At 41.0% G+C, this 20,304-nt stretch overlaps 1 protein-coding gene across 11 annotated transcripts in view; it reads right to left on the reverse strand.

Annotated features, from left to right (window-relative positions):
• Positions 1 to 20,304, reverse strand: part of Fam118b (family with sequence similarity 118, member B) — a 50,911-nt gene that overhangs the window by 896 nt on the left and 29,711 nt on the right. For 5 of the 11 annotated variants that reach the window (NM_194257.2, NM_001286604.1, XM_006509937.4 and 2 more), the window contains 5 exons: positions 17,371 to 17,623; positions 9,304 to 9,531; positions 5,754 to 5,882; positions 3,520 to 3,805; positions 69 to 128 (listed from right to left, as the gene is read on the reverse strand). In NM_194257.2, coding sequence (NP_919233.1) covers positions 69 to 128; positions 3,520 to 3,805; positions 5,754 to 5,882; positions 9,304 to 9,531; positions 17,371 to 17,623 — 956 coding nt within the window. Of the gene's footprint in view, positions 1 to 68; positions 129 to 3,519; positions 3,806 to 5,753; positions 5,883 to 9,303; positions 9,532 to 17,370; positions 17,624 to 20,304 lie in introns of those variants that run through there. The other 6 variants (XM_006509938.3, XM_030244004.1, XM_030244006.1 and 3 more) reach the window with 4 other exon arrangements.

The following is a 20,304-nucleotide window of genomic DNA, read 5'->3' on the forward strand; positions in this document are numbered from 1 at the left end:
TCAAGACAGGTAGGAGAGACAAATTATAATTCCCTATAATATGACTGACAGAATAGGAAATAATATACCTCTTATTTCACCATGTGCTGCAGATGAACCATTTAGCTGACCTTCTCTTGCCATCCCTGCTAAAAAGAGAATATTGGTATAGACATTAGATGAAGCTGAAACTTTTTCAAAAAATGTCACTACACAGGACAACTTTTGAGTGTTTGTTTTCTCCACTATGTGGATTGCAGAAATAGAATTCAGGTCGTCAAACTTGGCAGCAAATGCCTTTACCCATAACTATCTTGGCAGTCCCTGGGAAAGCTAAAACTATTAATGGCAGAAATGAAAACTAAGGGGAGCTCAGGGCACAGCTAAAGAGACACTTAGGACTGACACAAGGTGAGGTTAAGAATAACCTTCAGACAGTCATATCAAACAGGGACATTAGACTCCTTATTGCACTAAAGTTGCTTTTTGTTTGGATGGATCTCACTATGTTGCCATGTTAGGTTATAGTTCCAAACCCTCTAAAGCTCTAGCCTTCCTGGAAGTTGGATGTCTAGCAAGACTGCTTGTTAAAACAAAAAAAAAACCCTTGTTTCAACTTTTTAGAGTAATTTTTTATGTATATGGCTATGCTTGCATATGTTTCTGCACCATGTGCATGGCTGGTACCCGAGGGAGGCCAGAAGAAGGTGTCAGAATTCCTGGAACTGGAGTTATAGACAGTTGTGAACCACCATATGGATGTTGGGATTTGAACACAGGTCCTCCAGAACATTCAGTGCTTTTACCAAATTAGCTGTCTCTCTAGCCCCTAAAACATTTTACATACAAACCATGGCTGCTTACTCTATTCCCAACAGGTTCACACAGCTAATCTGAACTAAAAATTACATCTCCATTTCACTAGTTATATTTCATGTAGTCAATATGTATGTACTTAATAAATGCAAAGCAGGGCATGGTGCTGCATGTCTATAAACTTAGGTCTTAGAGGAGTAAGGATTATGAAAGATCATGAGTTCAAGTCCAGTCTGTATTACAGAGCTATTTTCAGGAAAATAGAGAGTACAGAGTAAAACCCTGTGTTTTTGTTTTCTAAAAAGGTACACAAGACTAATAAGCTTTGTTCATAACTGAAAAAAAAAGTACTGGTTAAATCAGAGGTTTATTAATGGTTAAATCAGTAATTACTTCCTGGTATAATAATACCATATGGAAAACCTTTGATTTAAAAATAGAATGGCTTGACTGGCAACTGTGGACAGCCACTCTAGAGAGCCTGTTAGCTATAGCTATCTGTACCATTCCACAACCTTCAGGATGTTAACCTAAAGTTGAGTGCAGCAGAAGATACTGTTGTCCAGATTTTGTTTTATTATAGCATCTTTCTGGTAGAGGATCTCAGTGTGGATCGATTCTGTAGCCCTTGAGTGTGTGTCCCTAGTTTAAAAAACAATCAGGCCAGGCGTGGTGGCGCACACCTTTAATCCCAGCACTCTCAACAAACTCAAAAAACGTCCAGAATTCTCAACAAACCTGCTTTAGCCTCCAAAATGCTGGGATTACAGGGGATGAGCCACCACAGTGATAACGACGGCGCACGCCTTTAATCCCGGCACTCGGGAGGCAGAGGCAGGCAGATATCTGAGTTCGAGGCCAGCCTGGTCTATAAAGTGAGCTCCAGGACAGCCAGGGCTACAGAGAAACCCTGTCTTGAAAAACAAAACCAACAAACAAACAAAAAAAAATCTTATTCCAGCCGGGCGTGGTGGCGCACACCTTTAATCCCAGCACTCGGGAGGCAGAGGCAGGCAGATTTCTGAGTTCGAGGCCAGCCTGGTCTACAAAGTGAGTTCCAGGACAGCCAGGGCTACACAGAGAAACCCTGTTCGAAAGCCAAAAAAAAAAAAAAAAAAAAAATCTCATTCCATCGAAGCATTGCTCTGACAGAACTTGAAAGAAATTTTTACTACGTTAGGATTTTCCTTGGAGTCATCTGATTCAGAAAAGAAATCTGGGACTAGATTTAAGGATATTACATACTAGATTACCTGTATTTTATTGTGTTGTCTAAGAAACATTCAAATTGATAAAATATTAAATGTTTGAAGGAGGGCTAGAGAGATGGCTCAGTAGTTGTTCTTCAGAGGACCTGTGTTTAATTCCTAGTCCACATAGAAGCTCACACCTGCCTGAGGAGTCCAGTTCCAGGACTTTTGATACCTTCACACACGCATTACACCAATGACTATAAAATAATAAATTATATATAAAAAAGCTTGAAGCAGGTGAGGCATAGTGGGAATATGTTTGTAGTTGCTAGAATTGTACAGTTGAGACAGGAGGATTCAAAGTGTGAGGCCAACTTGGACTACATAGTAACTCAAAGCCTGCACTCAGGAGGCAGAGGCAGGTAGATCTCTGAGGACAGCCTGGTCTACACAAGTTCTAGGCCAACAAAGCTACCTAGTGAATCTCTATATCAAACAAAACAAGCAAAAAAAAAAAAAAAAAAAATCCTCCTACCCACCCCTACCCCCAAACCCAACAAAACCATGGTTCTTTAACAAGAGTATATAGCAAGACTGTGTCTATAGAATTGGATTAGAGAGTCAGAATGACTAAATCCCAGGCTCCTCCACCAAGCTGGGATCTTGCTATGGTGTCCAGCCTGGCCTTGACCTTTTGATCCTCCAGCCCCAAAGACTTCTAAGGGCTGAGATTATACCATGAGGTATGTACCACCATGGTTGGTTACACTTGATATCTTAAACAGCATGTGCAAAACACATTTCTTTAGGAGAAGTTTCTGGTTGGGGATTTAGCTCAGTGGTAGAGCACTTGCCTAGCAAGTGCAAAGGCCCTGGGTTTGGTCCTCAGCTCTGAAAAAAAAGGGAAAAGTTTCTTATGGGATAAATTATAATTATCTGGAATTTCTGAAATAAGGTTTTAAAAGTTTTTGATATATAAAGAATATTTCATGATAAACTTAGCCAAGGCTGAATGGTCATCTATCTACATTTTGAAATCTAAATTTTAATTGCATCTCACTTGAACTAAGCATCTTCAAAAATGTGTGTGTGTGAAGATGTGAGCCTCCTGATGTGGTTGCTGGAACTGAACTTGGGTCCTCTGGAAGAACAGCAAGTGCTCTTAACAACAAACCATCTCTCTACAGCCCTTCAGTGACTTTTTTTTTATTGTGTGTGTGATGCATGTCTGAGTGTGTGAGTGTGGGGCATGCATGTGCCAGAGCACATGTATGGCGGTCAAAGGACCACTTTAGGACTACTTTCCAAAGTAGGTTAAGAGACTGAATTCAGGTAGCCTGGCTTAATTTTAAGATGCAAGTGCTGAGGAAAGTTGACTTGAAGATAAGAATCCTTGCATGTTTTTCTTTCCCCATTATCAAAATGGCACTCTCACCCCTTCCCAAACTGGTCATACACTATACATTCCCTATCTTGGTAGTGTTTTTATTCATCACAAACAAAGGGTCATTGCTCTTTGGCCTTCCCTTACCTGATCTGCCTCTTGTGGAGATCTCACATGTCAGTCGTTTGAAATATTCTGGAAGATCAGCATAGTCATTTCCATAGGAGATGACCTTTATCCCCTTGTCCAACATGTTTTCTCGAAGCTTCTTGAATTCATCTACATCTCCTCTCCGAACCAACATGAAATGTTCTAGGTCAGATTTATGCTTGACGGCCTCTAGGAACAGGGCCTGGAAAGTGGTGTCGTCCACTGTCCAGCCACAACCCAAGAAAAGAAATGACTTGTTTTCATAGAGTTTCTGAATCTCTCTCTTCAAGAAAAAGAGAACAACATGTTAATGACTCAGAAGACAGACACATGATATGGCTTAAGCAAAAGTCAACAGTTTGTCATTTAGCATACTGCAGAAACCCACAGATCAAGATTTAAGAGGGAAATCATTACAAGGTTTTATTTCCTAGTTATGACAATATGATGTCTGGTCTAAGATTGTACTTTTTAGCTGATATTCTTCTGAAAGTTTTCTTTTTTTTTTTAAAGATCTATTTATTATATGTAAGTACACTCTAGTTGTCTTCAAACATTTTTTCTTCTCTCTCTGGTCCCGCTCGCTCTGGCCCAAAGATTTCTTTATTTATTATATGTAAGTACACTGTAGCTGTCTTCAGACACCCCAGAAGAGGGCATCAGATCTCATTATGGATGGTTGTAAGCCACCATGTGGTTGCTGGGATTTGAACTCAGGACCTTCAGAAGAGCAGTCAGTGCTCTTACCCGCTGAGCCATCTTGCCAGCCCGAAAGTTTTCTTTTTAAACAAAGTATTATTTTGTATGTATGGTGTATGTATATGAGTGTCCATACCATACCATAGAATGCATGTGGAAATCAAAGGACAACTATAAAGTCATTTCTCTCCTTCCCACCTTTACATGGATTCCAGGGACAGACTGCAAGGCTTGCACAAGTGCTTACCCACTGAGCCATCTGTCTGGTCCTTCTGTAGGTCTTCTAAACAGTTTCACCCCTTTGGCACTGGTCTTTCAGGTTTAATTTTTTGTAAGATTTATGTTCTTGGGTAATTAGTCTTTGATGTATCTTACCTCTTTTCCACTTTCTGAACAAAATTTGCTAATTTTAAATCTTTTGAGTATGTATGTTTATATACATGTTACATATAATATGTGGAGGCCAGAATTTGATGTTGGAAAAAATTTTTTTTCTATTGCTCTCCACTTTATATACTGAGGCAGGTCTCTTACTTGGACTCTGACTTGTAGATTCATCTAGCCTGACTAGACAGCTGATCTGGAGGATCTCCTCCTGCCTCCACCTTCCAAGTGTTGGGATTACACTGTCCTTGGTATTCATATCACTGCTAGGGCTAGAACTATCTCCTCACATTGTGTGGCAAGTGCTGCACCCACTGAGCAATCTTGCCAGTCCTCGAACTTGTTCTTGATTGGCCTTAAAACAGAACCACTGAGCATCAGAAAACATAATTCTGTTAAAGGAAGTCTGATTACTAAAGTACCACTGTGCATGTGTATATACATTTGTATCTGTGCATAGAGTATACACATACGCACACACACACACACACACACAAGCTGAAACATAAATGATTTTCCTCAATATCAATGATGGTCATATTTAAAGAAGGATAAAGCCCTTATACTTCAGAAAGCATCACACTTCCTGGTCTTTCTCTGGCTCTGGCCTGTAAATACTCCATGTGACTCTGTCCTGAAAACCTCTAGCACCGAGCTGGACCAAAAAAGTGTTTCTGTTTTATTAGACATGTACATGTATGTGAACAAGTCCAAAACTTGAAACCCAAAGATCAGCAAACACAAAGAAGAAAATCTCCAATTTGTCATCCTAATCAAATTGTTTTCCAAATTTTCCAAGTATACTCAGGTGTGAGTAGGTAAAGGGTCTGTTTTATAATCTATGATTTAACATTTTAAAAAAGCTGCCTAAATTATTTTGGGCATAGACTTATTAAGAAGCCCAATGATGAAGGAGACTAATGCATTCTTGATATGTGAAGGTAATGACAAAGAGGGAGTGCATACCAATCCTATGATCTGACACATAAAGTTTCTGCATTCCCCAGGATGGTATGCACACCCAAGAGACAACGAAGGAAGGTCTGACTCTCTAGTTGTTTTGAAAAGTAAATATCCTGTTAATACATAGAATTGACTTTAAAATGTCTTCAGGAGTGACTTCCAGAGTCAAGCCCAGTACTACTTACCATAACTTCAGTGTTCCTGAGCACATTCTGATATCCAGCTGGGTGGAGGACAATGCCGCTAGGATTGGTGTAGACCCCATGGATGTGTAGCACACTTAGCTTCCGCTTCTCCTGAGCCCACTCCAGGACCTGCACAATTCATACACAGCTTGACCAGGGTGGCACTTGCTTCAAAGTCACAGTGTGTAAGAGGCTGCCTGAGGACTAGACTTTTTTTTTTTTTTAAAGATCTATTTATTATTGTATGTAAGTACACTGTAGCTGTCTTCAGATGTTCCAGAAGAGGGCGTCAGATCTCATTTCGGATGGTTGTGAGCCACCATGTGGTTGCTGGTATTTGAACTCAGGACCTTCGGAAGAGCAGTCAGTGCTCTTAACCCCTGAGCCATCTCACCAGCCCTTGACTTTTGACATAACTACAGCCATGGGACAAGAATTTGAAAACCTGGTGTGTCCAATTTCTATGTTATGACTGTCAGGAATGATGGCAGCAAATCTAGTGACTTCTCTTTGAAAGTTACTATCAGAAACTAGAATCTCACATTATTTGAAGAATGATAGTTTCCACTGGTAATGAATGGTCCAAGCCCTGGTACAACCCTCCTCCCTCTTCTTTTTCTCTTCTCCAACCCCCAGAGGATCTTTCTATCGAAGCCCCAGCTGTCCTGGAACTCTTATGTAGACCAGGCTGGTCTCAAATGCAGAGATCCACCTGCCTCTGCCTCCTGAGTGCTGGGATTAAAACTGTGTACCACTATGCCCAACTGTTTACATCCTGTTTTTGCTCATTATTTAATCCAGGCTGGCCTTCAACTTTAAATCTTCTCACCTGAGATTACAGCAATGCACCACCACACCTGCCTCAATCCCCAATCTGTAGTTGTACTGGCTGGTTTTGTGTGTCAACTTGATAAAAGCTGGACTTATCACAGAGAAAGGAGCCTTCAAGTTGGGGAAGTGCCTCCATGAGATCCAGCTGTGGGGCATTTTCTCAATTAGTGATCAAGGAGGGAGGGCCATCCCTGGGCTGATTGATAGCCTTGGGTTCTATAAGAGAGCAAGCTGAGCAAGCCAGTAAGTAACATCTCTCCATGGCCTCTGCATCAGCTCTTGATTCCTGACCTGCTGAGTTCTAGTCCTGACTTTCTTTGGTGATGAACAGCAGTGTGGAAGTGTAAGCTGAATAAAAGTCTTTCTTCCCCAACTTCCTTCTTGGTCATGATGTTTTGTGCAGGAATAGAAACCCTAACTAAGACAAATTGGTACCAGTATAGCGAGGTATTCCTGTGACAACCTGACCATGTTTTGGGGAGAACTGTGGAAGGACTTTAGAACTTTGAGCTACAAGAGCCCTTGGGATGTTAAGAGCTCTGTGGGATGTTCTGTAGGAGCTTGGAAGATAATATTGAAAACAGTACAGAAGACGGAGGCCTAGCTTGTGCAATTTCAGAGGGAAGATTAAAGACTCCTGGCTGTTATTTTGATTGTGAAGATTCTGTGGTTTTGGTTAGCTGAGGCTGAAAAATCAGCTATGATTAACAAGATACCAGAACTACTAAAGTGAAACCTTTGCATTACTGGGACTACTGATGCTGGTTAGCTGGAGCTAAGAAATTAGTGGTGGAAACCGTGTCTCCACCAAAAAAAAAAAAAAAGAAAGAAAGAAAGAAAAGAAAAAAAAATTAGTGGTGATTAAGAAGAGACTAGAATCATTGAGGTGAAATCTTCTAGGGAATATTTTCTGAGAGCACAGAGGCTGTGTTCAAGAGATAGTCAAGGTCGTACCTCGTGCTACATCAGGACTTGGTAATGTGTAAGAGTCACCCAGGTGGTACTGGTTTTGAAGGCATTAAAGCAGTCATGAAGAGCAGCTGAGGCTCGGCACTGTGAGAGGCCAGGGAAGGCCATTGGTGAAGGTGCAGCCTCAGTTGCAATGGCTGGCCCAGGACTAACGGGGTCATGCAAAGGAGTTGAAGCTTGACACCACGATGAGAGCCATTGGTGAAGCCTAGTTGCAGCGGAAGACAGCAGTGTTTTGAAGATGCCAGTACCATGAGATGACCACCAAGAACAGCAGCAGCAGTGGAATACAGGCAGCTGGAGCCTAGAAGACAAAGTGTGTGCTACAAAGGGCAGATCTGGAGAAGCCCTTGGAGGAGCACAGAAGAGTGACTGTGGTTCCCAGACATTAGACAGAGTTTGATTTTCCTTTCAATTGTGACTATGCCCTGATATTTTTCCCTCTTGAAGAAAGTATTTTAGTGGAGCCTACAGTTAAGAGACTTTGAATTTAAAAACTTTGAGTTTTAAAAGATACTGGATATTTTAAAGGGATTGAAATTTTAATATGTAAGAATTTGTAAAGACTGTGGGTTTTTAAAGTTATTTAGATCTTGGGGATGAATAAAAAGGTAAGGGTTGAGTCTTACTAGTGATGTTTGTGTGTCAAGTTGACAAGGGCTCAATTGTACTGGCTGGTTTTGTGTGTCAACTTGACAAAAGTTGGAGTTATCACAGAGAAAGGCGCCTCCCTGAGGCAATGCCTCCATGAGATCCAGCTGTAAGGCATTTCCTCAGTTAGTGATCAAGAATGGGAGGATTTCTCTGTTCTTTGTCTCACTGGCTTGGAACTCCCAAAGTTTGCTTAGATAACTGACCTGCAAGCCCAGGAACCTTGTGCTTGTAAGGCACACAAGTTTACCAACTATCTTAGTTAGGGTTTCACTGCTGTGAACAGACACCATGACCAAGGCAACTCTTAGAAGATTTAATTGGGGCTGGCCTACAGGTTCAGAGATTGTCAGTTATTATTGAGGTAGGAACATGGCAATGTCCAGGTAGGCATAGTGCAGGAGGACCTGAGAGTTCATCTTCTGCCAGGAGAAGACTGGCTCTCCTGTGGTTAGGAAGAGGATCTATTGTCCACCCCCACAGTGTCACACTTCCTCCAACAAGGCCATACTTCATAATAGTGCAAGCATATACTAACTGAACCACTGCTCTAGTCTTTTAATTAACTAATCCCTCCCTATGATCAGAAAAAACTGTCAATATTCATAACTAAAAATCTTTGTATTTTATTGTATACCGATTTTACCTCAAAACACAACTAACCCCAAAAGTACAAGCAGGAAGAGCAGTTTCTTTCTTACTATTACTATTCTAACTAGAAATATCTGCCATAGGCTTATGGTTTAAATGTGGCCCCCAACTCATGATGCACTTTTGGGGGGGTGGGGCCTTGCTAGTAAAAATAGACCACTAGGGGAGAGATTTATGATGTTAAAACCTGGTCTTGATTATGGTCCACTTTCTAGCTCCCACCACAAAAGGGAGCCTCTTCACTGTGCCTTTACTGTGAGGCCCAAAACTCCATGAAATAGCTCAAGTAAGCCTTTCCTCCTCTGGTTGTTCCTGTTGGGTATTCTGGTCATAGCAATGTGAAGAGTAAAAACACCCCTGCTACATAAATACTAGCATAATGACCAGAAGGCAGCTTTTCTGAGGAAGATACAATCCACTACCCTGAAGTTACTGATTAACATTTTACCTTTTTCTCATCAGTAAGGTCAAGGGATTCAAGCTGTTTTCCCTGGTCAGCTGCATAGAGTTCTAGGAGATTATCAAAATTTGTAGTTAATACTAGGGCTCCATTTTCCATCAGATGGAGAACAGACTGAAGGAGCTGTTTTCCAGAATCTTCCATCTTTGATTCCAGGTCATCAAATACTTCATATAAACAGTCTTTGAAAAATGTGGATCGAACATTACTGGTACGCTGTAGGTGTGGAAGATTTGAAAGACAAACAAACCCAATTCAAATTGCTTTGTTAACTTGTTTCAGTTGCAGAATTACACATTTTGAATACTTTATACTTAAAACATCACTCTCACTGTAATAAAGTAGGATGGCACATGCCAAATGCAATGCTTAGCAAACAGTAAGTGATCAGTACTACCACATCAGATGCAAATCAGCACAAGCCTTTTAAATAGGCAGTTTAGAACTGGAGAAAGAAAGGGTCTTGTTGTGGATTCCTGGCTGGCCTAGAATTCACTTTGTGAATTCCAGCTAGAATTCCAAGCTGGCCTCACTCTCAGCCATCTTCCTGTCTATGCCTCCCAAGTGCTAAGATTACATGTGCTGTCGTGCCTGCTTCTAATTTGTCATTTTATAAAAAGAAGCAAATGGACAACAGATCATGACTAAGGGATGAAGATAGAAAGCAAAGTAACAATTACCCTCAAATTAGGTAAATCTGTAGGGCATTTTCTTGATTAATGACTGATGTGGGAGGGCCCAGGGCCCACCCCATATTGGGGGTTAAAGGCAGTGATACTCAAGACAAGCCTGGTCTTCTACAGCCAAGACTATACAGAGAGACTGACTGTCTCAAACAAAACAGCAAAACACCCGAAAACAAAACAAAAAACTAAATAAACAGAGGAAAGTAAGAAAGAAGTAAAGAAGGAAGTAAAATCAGGCTGATAAAGCCATGAGGAGCAAACCAGAAAGCAGCGCTTCTCCATGCCTCTGCCTCAGTTCCTGCCCTAACTCACAGGGACAATGGATTGTAAGCTAAAATAAACCCCTTTCCTCCCCAAGTTACTTTTGGATGTGGTGTTTTAATCACAACAACAGAAAACCTAACAAAGACAGAGGGAAAATAGGGAATGTAGGGAACAATATGCAGTCCATGCTAGCTTGAACTCATTATATAGTTGCCTGACACTGGTCTCAAACTCATGATCCTCTGGCTTTAGCCCCAAGTGCTAGGTTACAGGCACTTGAACTGCCTGTATATCCACTAGCATCTCTTTTTCTAGTTCTAGATATTTGGCTGCTTAATTAAAAAAAAAAAAAAACATCTAATACTTCCTTGTATTGTTCTGTCCTGACCTAATTCAGCAATCTGTTTACAGGCTTGCTATAAAGAATACCTATTACACAGCAAAATTATGAATAGATTTAAAATAACTTCATAATTAAAAACTTGCATTTTGCAACTATTTGTTTTTTACAGTGCTGGGGATGGGACCCAGAGCTTTGGGTATGTACTGATGGATTATATCCATGGCTATCAGTTATTAAAAGTACTAAACTCAGGGACTGGAGAGATGGCTCCAAGGTTAAGCTTGTGTACTGCTCTTGCAGAGGACCTAAGTTTGGTTTCCAGTATCCAGGCCAGGTGGCTCACAACTGCCTGTAGATCCAATTCCAAAGAATTCAGCACCTTCTTCTGAACTCCACAGGCACTTGCACCCACATATACACAGTTATAAATAAATATTAACTGGACTAGAGAGATAGCTAAGTGGTTAAGAGCATTTGATGCGCCACATCAGGTGGCTTGGAACGACCTGTAACTCTAGCTCTAGGGGATCTAATGCCCTCTGTCGAACCTAGGCATACATGAGGTACACATACATACAAGCAGGCAAAACACTCAAGCATATAACATTAAAAAAAATTTTTTTTAAAAAGGGCAAAGGAAAGAAAAAAAGAACTAGGTGTAGTGGTACACACTTTCATTCCCAGCATTTAAGAGGCATACTTTTGTGAGCTTGAAGCCAGATTGGTCTATATAGTGAGTTCTAGGATAGCCAGCAAAAAAAGAAAAATCTAAAATAATAATAAATACTAACCACTAATCAATTTGAAATAATCCATTTAAAATATGTTTAATTACCTTTCTAGCTTCATTTAGGGTGTATGTAAATAAAATTTCTGCTGCATAACAACAGGCAACTTATCATCTAAATGATATCATAGTTATCTTGATTTGCATAAGTATACTCTACAAGTGTGCATAGCAGCAACAAGGCCTATAACGTGTTTTTCAGAATGTATACCACTGCTAAACAATGAATGAGTTTATATCCCTAAGGACTGAGGAAATACATAACCAACTTCAAGTGAGAAGTTGGTTTTATAACCAAGGATACAGTGACCCTGGAACAAAAGAAATTTGACATGAGAAAGTAACTAGATGAAATATTTTAACAAACATCTGATTCCTACTCTATTCTTGATATTATATCATTAGATAAGCTCAGAGGAAGAATTGCTACATTGCTCAAGCTATCCTTGAATTCCTAGACTCAAATGATCATCTTCTCTCAGCATCCAGAGAAGCTAGGGCTACTGGTGCAAGCCAGCATGCATGGTTCCTATTGAAGCTGTAAGTTACTGCATCTAGCTGCCAGGGAGTAACATTTAAAACTCCTTGGAATAGACAGCTCCTTCTAGGTTCCCTTGAAGTAGTCTCCTATACTTTCCAGGTTTCCTTGTCTATCAATATTGAAATGTTTCAGTTTCCATGGAATCACTTAAGCAGATACATAAACACATGCCAATGTTCCTTTTAATGTAACAGCATTTTATGAAATAACCAATTTTTTTGTCATTACTTACCAAATAAGTGCTATTTCCTCAGTGAAAAGATTAGAACACAGTTAAAATTATGCCTTGTCCTACTGGAAACAAGCCATAGTTTAATGGGCTCTGTCCGATATGGTTCTACACTGCTCTACTACACAGCACAGGCTTCTTACTGGCCCCTGCTGTCATCAGCTAAAGGGATTCTTTCCTAGTGTGTAAATAGATGGAGGGATCTATAACTTATTTGGCTAAGAATGTAGGTCACAGTCTCCAAAGTTTATCTAGTTTCACTACACAATTACAATTCTATCACACTATGGCACACAGGCAGTCAATAGGGAACTCTAACAGTACTTAATTAATAACGTGACCAAACAGTGAAGACAGGGCTGGAGAGAGAGCTCAGTTATTAAGAACACGTGTTGCTCTTCCAGAGGGTTCAGGTTAGATTTCCATCATCCAAATGGTAGTTCATAATCATCTGTAACTCCAGTTCCAAGGGATCTGATACCCTCTTCTGACTTCCAGAGGACCCAGGCACACACACAGTATGCATACATACATCTAAGTAAAACTAAGTAAAATTTTAAAAATCTACTCCTTACCAAACAGTAATGAGTATTAACTCTAGTTACTTAGTCACTACACAAAACAGTCAACCGCTACTAAATGCTAGCTCCAGATTATTATTAAGGAAGCAGAATGCTCTCTTACTTATCAGTCCAGCATCAGATAAAATGACGTATATATACACACGTCTGCCACTGCTTTGTTAGCTCCAATAGCAACAGACTACCAATCCACAGTGGAAGACTGGTATTGCCCAGAACCATAACCTATCATTTGGATCTTTAATGTGTCCCCAAAGCCCAAAGTATCAAAGATATGAAAACAAAAGTTGTGCCATTAAGAAATTGTGAGAAGTCCTATCTCACTATCTCACCACAAGCACAAAACAACAGGGATAACTAACCACAGAATGAAACCTCCTTCTATCCATCCCCCTTCTTTTTAGAAGCTAACTAGGAATTTGGCCATCGTGACAACATTGCCTTACAGACTGTATACAGGAGAATGGTATGGAAAGATCACAATATACTGTTAGGTAAAGCAAGCTAGAGGATAGTATGTGTTATTTGAGAGATGGCAACCGTGAAGGAGGGATGCATACATTTCTGCTAACATTCACAAAGCTGGAAGGGTACATATAAAAACTGTGAATGATGGATTAGGGCAGAGGGCAGATACATCAACAGAAACAAGGTATGTCAGTAGATATAGACAGCTATACCTCCTTTTGATTTTTGCAATGTATGTATCAATACTTATTCAAAACAGCAGAATTAGGTTTCAAATTTAATAAATACAGCAACTGCTTACTAAGAAGTTCTTTGTTGTGTTTTGTAACTCCATATTGTACTTGGCCCATGCATATATAAAATCATACACACTATATTCCCATAGCTTGGTTACTATGAGCACAAGGAGAAGGGCATAGGTAGACCCCAAGTTAGCCTTGGGTGAAGAACATCAACTGTTTTGTTGCTGTTGTTGTTCTGTTTCTATGAGAAGACTGAAACTCGAAAATTCCATGAGTCACTTGCCTTAGCTACATATCTTTTAGTCCACTTTTGTGAGTTATCAAACCTTGTAGAGCAATATTAAAAAGCATGAGGATTTCTGCTTGTTTGTTCTCTCTTAAGATGTGACCTCACATTCTAGCCCAGGGTAGCATTGAACTTGTGATCTTCTAGCTTGCCCAATGCTGGGATTATAGAAAGGTGTAAACCCAGGCTGGAAAGATGTGTTGAAGGATATTTGATCACACTGTGAACCTTAAGACTATGAACTGGAAAAAAATCTGTTTCTTGTTGTGGTGTGGCTCAGCCCTAACACACACCTTTAACCTGACAGCTTTCTGTAAACTAGAGGTAAGTAAAGTCAATGATAGATCAAGAGGCAGAGCAAGCAACCAGTTAACATTAAAAACCCAGGAAAGAGAAGGGAGGGTCTAATTGAGTTGAAAGGTATTTAAGACAGCATAGAAAAGGAGAACTGTTTTTTTCTTCTGGGATGTTGGTTGAGGAGGAAGGTCAGCTGGGTGCTTTCTCTGTCTCTCTGAGCTAGCAGGCTTTCACCCCAGTGTCTGGCTCCCGAGCCTTCATTTGGTAAACTGAATGTTTGAGATGTTTTACAAATAACAAAGATGATTTTTGTACTGATTTCCTTAGATTTGAAATAAAAGTTTTTGTCTTAGAGCAGGTAACCATAGAACTAAATTTTCCACCAGTGGCCTCTCATAACAGGGAGGTCAGAAGTGGAAAGGAAGTGTTAGGCTCCCACTCAGACCCTAAGAATTTCCCCACTTCACTCATACTATTTCCTGTACTTTACCCCGTAATTCATCTTTCTAGTCCCACATAGAGTAAAAGCAAACCTAAGCCCTCCTGACCCCATCTCCTTCAAGGTCACTAAGATTTCTACTGTGTTTATTTTGAGCACTAGTTCCATTTTTTCAAGTAAAACTGATGTTTGATGAAAAAGGGTGTTTAGGCTGCTCTGCCCCTCCAACTTCAGTTCAAATAGTCAGGCAAGCATTGCTAATGCCACTTATTCTTCACAAAACCACATGAAAAAGTAAGGCCATGTTGTTTTTTTCTTCTTTGGTGCTGAGGATCCAACCTCTCAATCATGCTCTAGGCAGTGTGTGACCCCAGAAATCTTCCCCCCACCCCATTTACTGTACAAAAGCAAATGGTGAGAGGTCAGTTGATTTGCCGAGGATTCCAGGGCGTTTAGATGACAAGATCTTGCCGTTTCTGACTGCTAAGCTCTCTGCCTTGACTTCACAATGTCATTTTTTCATTACATGGAGCTGGATCAATCAATGGGGCCAATTAACCATGTTGTGTTACTATAAAGAAATCTAACATTCTTTTCTGATACTGACATTTTCCCAAATAAACAAAAGAAGCAGAGCACCTGCCTAAGATGTGAAAAGTTCAGTCCACAGCACTGCAATAAAAAAGCAAATAAATAAATGAGCACCTCTCCCCACCATGTACCAATCACCCAATGTGAACAATCATGACATATGGCCAATCTAGTTTAACCATGATCATGACGTTTTTCCTATCTTCACTGAGCTGTTGGGAGTCAATATCAAAGTATTAAATAATCTCACCCATACTTCGTTGCATTTCCTAAAAGATAAAGACTCCTGGGCTGGAAAGATGGCTCAGTGGTTGGGAGCACATGTTACTTTTCTAGAGGATCCAGGTTTGATTCTCAGCACTCACATGAATGGTAACTTCCAGCTCACAACCATCTGTAACTTTGGTTCCAGTGAAACTAAGCCCCTCTTCTGGCCTCCACAGGCACCAGACAAATAGACATGTTATACAAATATACATGCAGACAACATATTCATGTATAAAAAAATAAAGATAAGTCGTCTTAAAAAAAAATTCCTTTGAGCTGGCTAGTGGTGGCACACACTTTTAATACCAGCACTTGGGAGGCAGAGGCAGATGGATTTCTGAGTTCGAGGCCAACCTGGTCTTCAGAGTGAGTTCCAGGACAGTCAGGGCTACACAGAGAAACCCTGTCTCAACAACCAAAAAAATCCCTTTAATATACATACCTGAATTCTTACTTACTGTCTATAGACCTTCTTTGTACTTTATATTGACATTTACATGTTAAATCAACTTTGCATTCCTAGGAAAATGCACACTTGCTCATGATGTACAATTCTTTTTTATATGCTATACTAAGTTAGGATCTATCCCTTTAAAGATCCTTGCATTGATATTCATAAGAGACACTGGGAGGTACAATGTACACGACTGGTAAACTGTCACATGTTGCTGAAACTCACTGAGCAGCTCCGCTATTTCAGACCCAAGCACACTTGTTTCAACGTGTCTTCCAAGTCTGGGCTAGACAGGCTAGCCCCCATAATTCTGTGATAGGGAAGAGCAGTAAAATAGCCCAAGAATAAAACACCATGCTCTTCAGAATAGTAAGGCAGCAACTCCCAACAGAAGTTACTACTGTTGATCCCATAAGAGAGCATCTACAGCAGGAAAGAGAGAGTGGCTGGAAGTCCAGTTATGAGAAGCTCAGCCACAGAAAGCAAGCTCAACTGCGAGTCTATGTGGACTCCCTCAGCTTCCCAGTCTGTTTCCTCTGGGTATCATGAGCACCGGTGAGTGACCTGATAATGTGCTCTATATCTGCTGCTATTTGTTCTTGGTTTGGAAGCCTCACCTGCGGAGGCACTCTGCTTTGCCCAGGATTCCCTACTGGAAACTCCATCTGGCTGCATTAAAAGATGTTTCCCTCAGTCAATTTCTGCTGGGTGTTTTAAGAACTTGATTTGAAGTTTAGGCCTCAACTTCTCTAACCCTATGAGGGCTGGGATTAAGGTGCATGCTGCCATCACCACCTGGTTTCTGGTAGCTAACTTTTAAAGAGTAAGTACAGCCCCCTCCCCCTCTTTTCCCAAGGTGCAGTTTACGATATCTTTGGAAATAATACAGTAGCCAAAAAATTTTGAGTGGGATGGTGCTGAGGGTCAAACCTAGGGCCTTTGCATATAAACATTCTAAGTAAGTATCTAACAATTGCTCACTGCCCGTGTGGTGTGTGTGTGTGTGTGTGTGTGTGTGTGTGTGTGTGTGTGTTCTGTGTGGCATGGCATTGTTATGATCACAGGGCTGGCCTGGAAATCAATACCCTTTGGATTTCACTGAGGTAACATTTCTAGCACATATAACTAGTACTAGCATAAGCGAGTACTACTTTTTGAAGTGTCTCCAGTTTGGCAAGGGCAGATGCCTATCTATACTCCTAACACCCAGGAACCACCCAGGTTTGTGGCCAGTACCGATGCACAAGATGCTTTCTCAAAACACAAAATCTCAACCTAAATCTTTCTAATATGTCCTTAAAGTCATGGATGCCAGGACATTGTTTATAGCGAGAATAGAAAAAGTAAGTTGAAAACAGCAAAAGTGTGTCAGTACCCTTGACTCCATACACAAAGTTCTCAGCACATCACAGTGAAAAGGGGTCAGGATGATTACCCCGAACAGGCTCTAAAAATAGCTACTTTTCAGAAGAGCCAAATGTTATAAATACACAGCAATAAACAAATATCCCTGCTAAGTAAGCATACTAATCACGGTTTCAGGAAATGTCACATGCCATGGCAGACAGCAGACTACTCACAGGGGAGAGTTTCTGAATGAGGTCATGGGCGACATGGACGAGGTTCTTGTCTTCATGGAGACACTTCTGAAACTTTTTGCTTTCCTCGTCTTCTAAAAGATCAAAATCAATAGCAGCATCCAGTAAGGCCTGGATTAAGCCCTTCCAGGATTTCAGGGCTGGGACCTGCGGTGCAACCGCAGCACTGATGCCTGTCCCAATCACCAGCACAAGTTCTCGAGGCTTTTTGGTTTTCAGGCTTGGAAGCAGCTTCCTGAAAAAGGAAAAGTCGAAAGATTGGAGCGTCCAGTAGACCCAAGCACATGCGAAGACATTTGAGAAAGATGCAGCTGGCTCTCTCTATTCAATAGCTGTAAAGCCCACTGTTTGCTTTTTGAGTCAGGGTCTCACTGTGTAAGTCTCAGCTGGCCTGGAACTGTCTTTGTAGACCAAGCTGGCCTTCAACTCACAGAGATCTGTTTGGCTCTGCCTCCCCAGTGCTGGGATTAAAGGCATGCACTTTGTAATTTTTAGCTGTAAACATGAGGATTCCAGTTTCTGAGACTTCTCCAGATTAGATTAAATGAAAGACTATAATATTACTGCAGTTTTTGTTGGAAGACAAAGTAATAAACTATTTCAGGAATCCTGAAAAAACAATTTTAAAATCAACTTTCTCCTTCAAAGTCTTCTCCAGCTAAGAAAACCACTAACATTACAGCAGATTCAAGTGTATTACAGCTTCTGTTATGCCAACTAAATTATACTTTAAGTCAATAGTAATTTCAAAAGGACATGTTTGTTTTCAAAAAAATATTTTCATACAAATCAAGTTGATTTTGTTTGTTGAGAAATGTAAGACAATGAAGACAATGAAACTTTGACGCCAAATTTTGTAAGCAAAGATTAAACTCAACATGAAAGCCAAATCTGGAGGCCAATCTGAGCATGGTTTTGTTCTATGCATCACTTGGAGCGGGTGCTCAGCAGGCTTCTGAGAAGATGGGAGCCTCATGTTTTCTGTCACAACAAACAGCCCTTTCTCACGGCACAGAGCAGAGTCCTGCTGTGAGACAGCATGAGGACAAGCATGTCTCAACTCCCTTCCCTCTCACACTGACTACAGCATGAGGACAGCATGTCTCAATTCCCTTCCCTCTCACACTGACTACAGCATGAGGACAAGCATGTCTCAACTCCCTTCCCCTCTCACACTGACTACAGCATGAGGACAGCATGTCTCAACTCCCTTCCCTCTCACACTGACTACAGCATGAGGACAGCATGTCTCAACTCCCTTCCCTCTCACACTGATTACAGCATGAGGACAAGCATGTCTCAACTCCCTTCCCCTCTCACACTGACTACAGCATGAGGACAGCATGTCTCAACTCCCTTCCCTCTCACACTGACTACAGCATGAGGACAGCATGTCTCAACTCCCTTCCCTCTCACACTGACTACAGCATGAGGACAAGCATGTCTCAACTCCCTTCCCCTCTCACACTGACTACAGCATGAGGACAGCATGTCTCAACTCCCTTCCCTCTCACACTGACTACAGCATGAGGACAGCATGTCTCAACTCCCTTCCCTCTCACACTGACTACAGCATGAGGACAAGCATGTCTCAACTCCCTTCCCCTCTCACACTGACTACAGCATGAGGACAGCATGTCTCAACTCCCTTCCCTCTCACACTGACTACAGCATGAGGACAGCATGTCTCAACTCCCTTCCCTCTCACACTGACTACAGCATGAGGACAAGCATGTCTCAACTCCCTTCCCTCTCACACTGACTACAGCATGAGGACAAGCATGTCTCAACTCCCTTCCCTCTCACACTGACTACAGCATGAGGACAAGCATGTCTCAACTCCCTTCCCTCTCACACTGACTACAGCATGAGGACAAGCATGTCTCAACTCCCTTCCCTCTCACACTGACTACAGCATGAGGACAAGCATGTCTCAACTCCCTTTCCCTCTCACACTGACTACATTAAAACCATCACTTACCTTACTCCCTCTTCCAAATAGAACAAACAGAAACCTGATCAGTGTTGAAGCTGTGGGAAACAGCCCCAGAACTGCCTGTCCCACTCTCAGCTCCTACACTCACTCATTTAATAAGGAGAAAAACCTGTAAACAGATACTAGGAATGGCCCATATATAAATAGTTCCTCTACTGGGAAAAACCCTGTTAAAAGCTATTAGGAGCACATAATGCAGTGTGTTTTAAAGTGAGGAATCAAGATGATGAATGAAAGTTGGATGTGATGACCAAAGTCTATAATCCCAGAATTTGGGAGGCAGAGATAGCAGGATCAAAAATGTATGACCAGCTAAAGGAAAGGCCATCTTCAAAAACAAAACCAAAAATGATACATAAATACATGCAAATATACATACCCATCAAATACTTTCAAAAAAAAATATTGTGCCTTATGGTCCCTACCTAAACCACTAACTAAATAAATAATACTAATACCCAAAGCATGCATTATTTACTTTGTGTGTGGGCACATGCCACAGTGCATGTGTGGATAGCAGAGGAACTACGTTTGGCAGTTGTTCGCGCTTCTCGACATGCTGATCCCAGGGACTCAGGTCATCAGGCTTTGTGCCATCTGCAAAGCCATCACGATGGCCCTAACAGTCATTTTTAAAGAAGTATTAAGGCAAGACAGAGAGGGAAAATAAAGTGGACACAGGAAGGGAAAACAAATCTTTTACTTGAAAATCTAACTGGGTGTCAGAAGCTTTGTCACCATAAAGCCAAGATTCCCTATAGAGATCATATTCTCTTTTCTAAGAGTTACGTTGAACAAGGATGTTAAAAACAACAAATGAACTAACTACATACTTACTTAGGTTTTAATCTTGACTTTAGAGAGTAATATGCCTCTTCCATACCTAAATCTAGACAAACAACCTTATAAAACTACCTTGT

Source organism: Mus musculus, chromosome 9 (assembly GCF_000001635.26).
Source record: "Mus musculus strain C57BL/6J chromosome 9, GRCm38.p6 C57BL/6J".
NCBI classification, from domain to species: domain Eukaryota; kingdom Metazoa; phylum Chordata; class Mammalia; order Rodentia; family Muridae; genus Mus; species Mus musculus.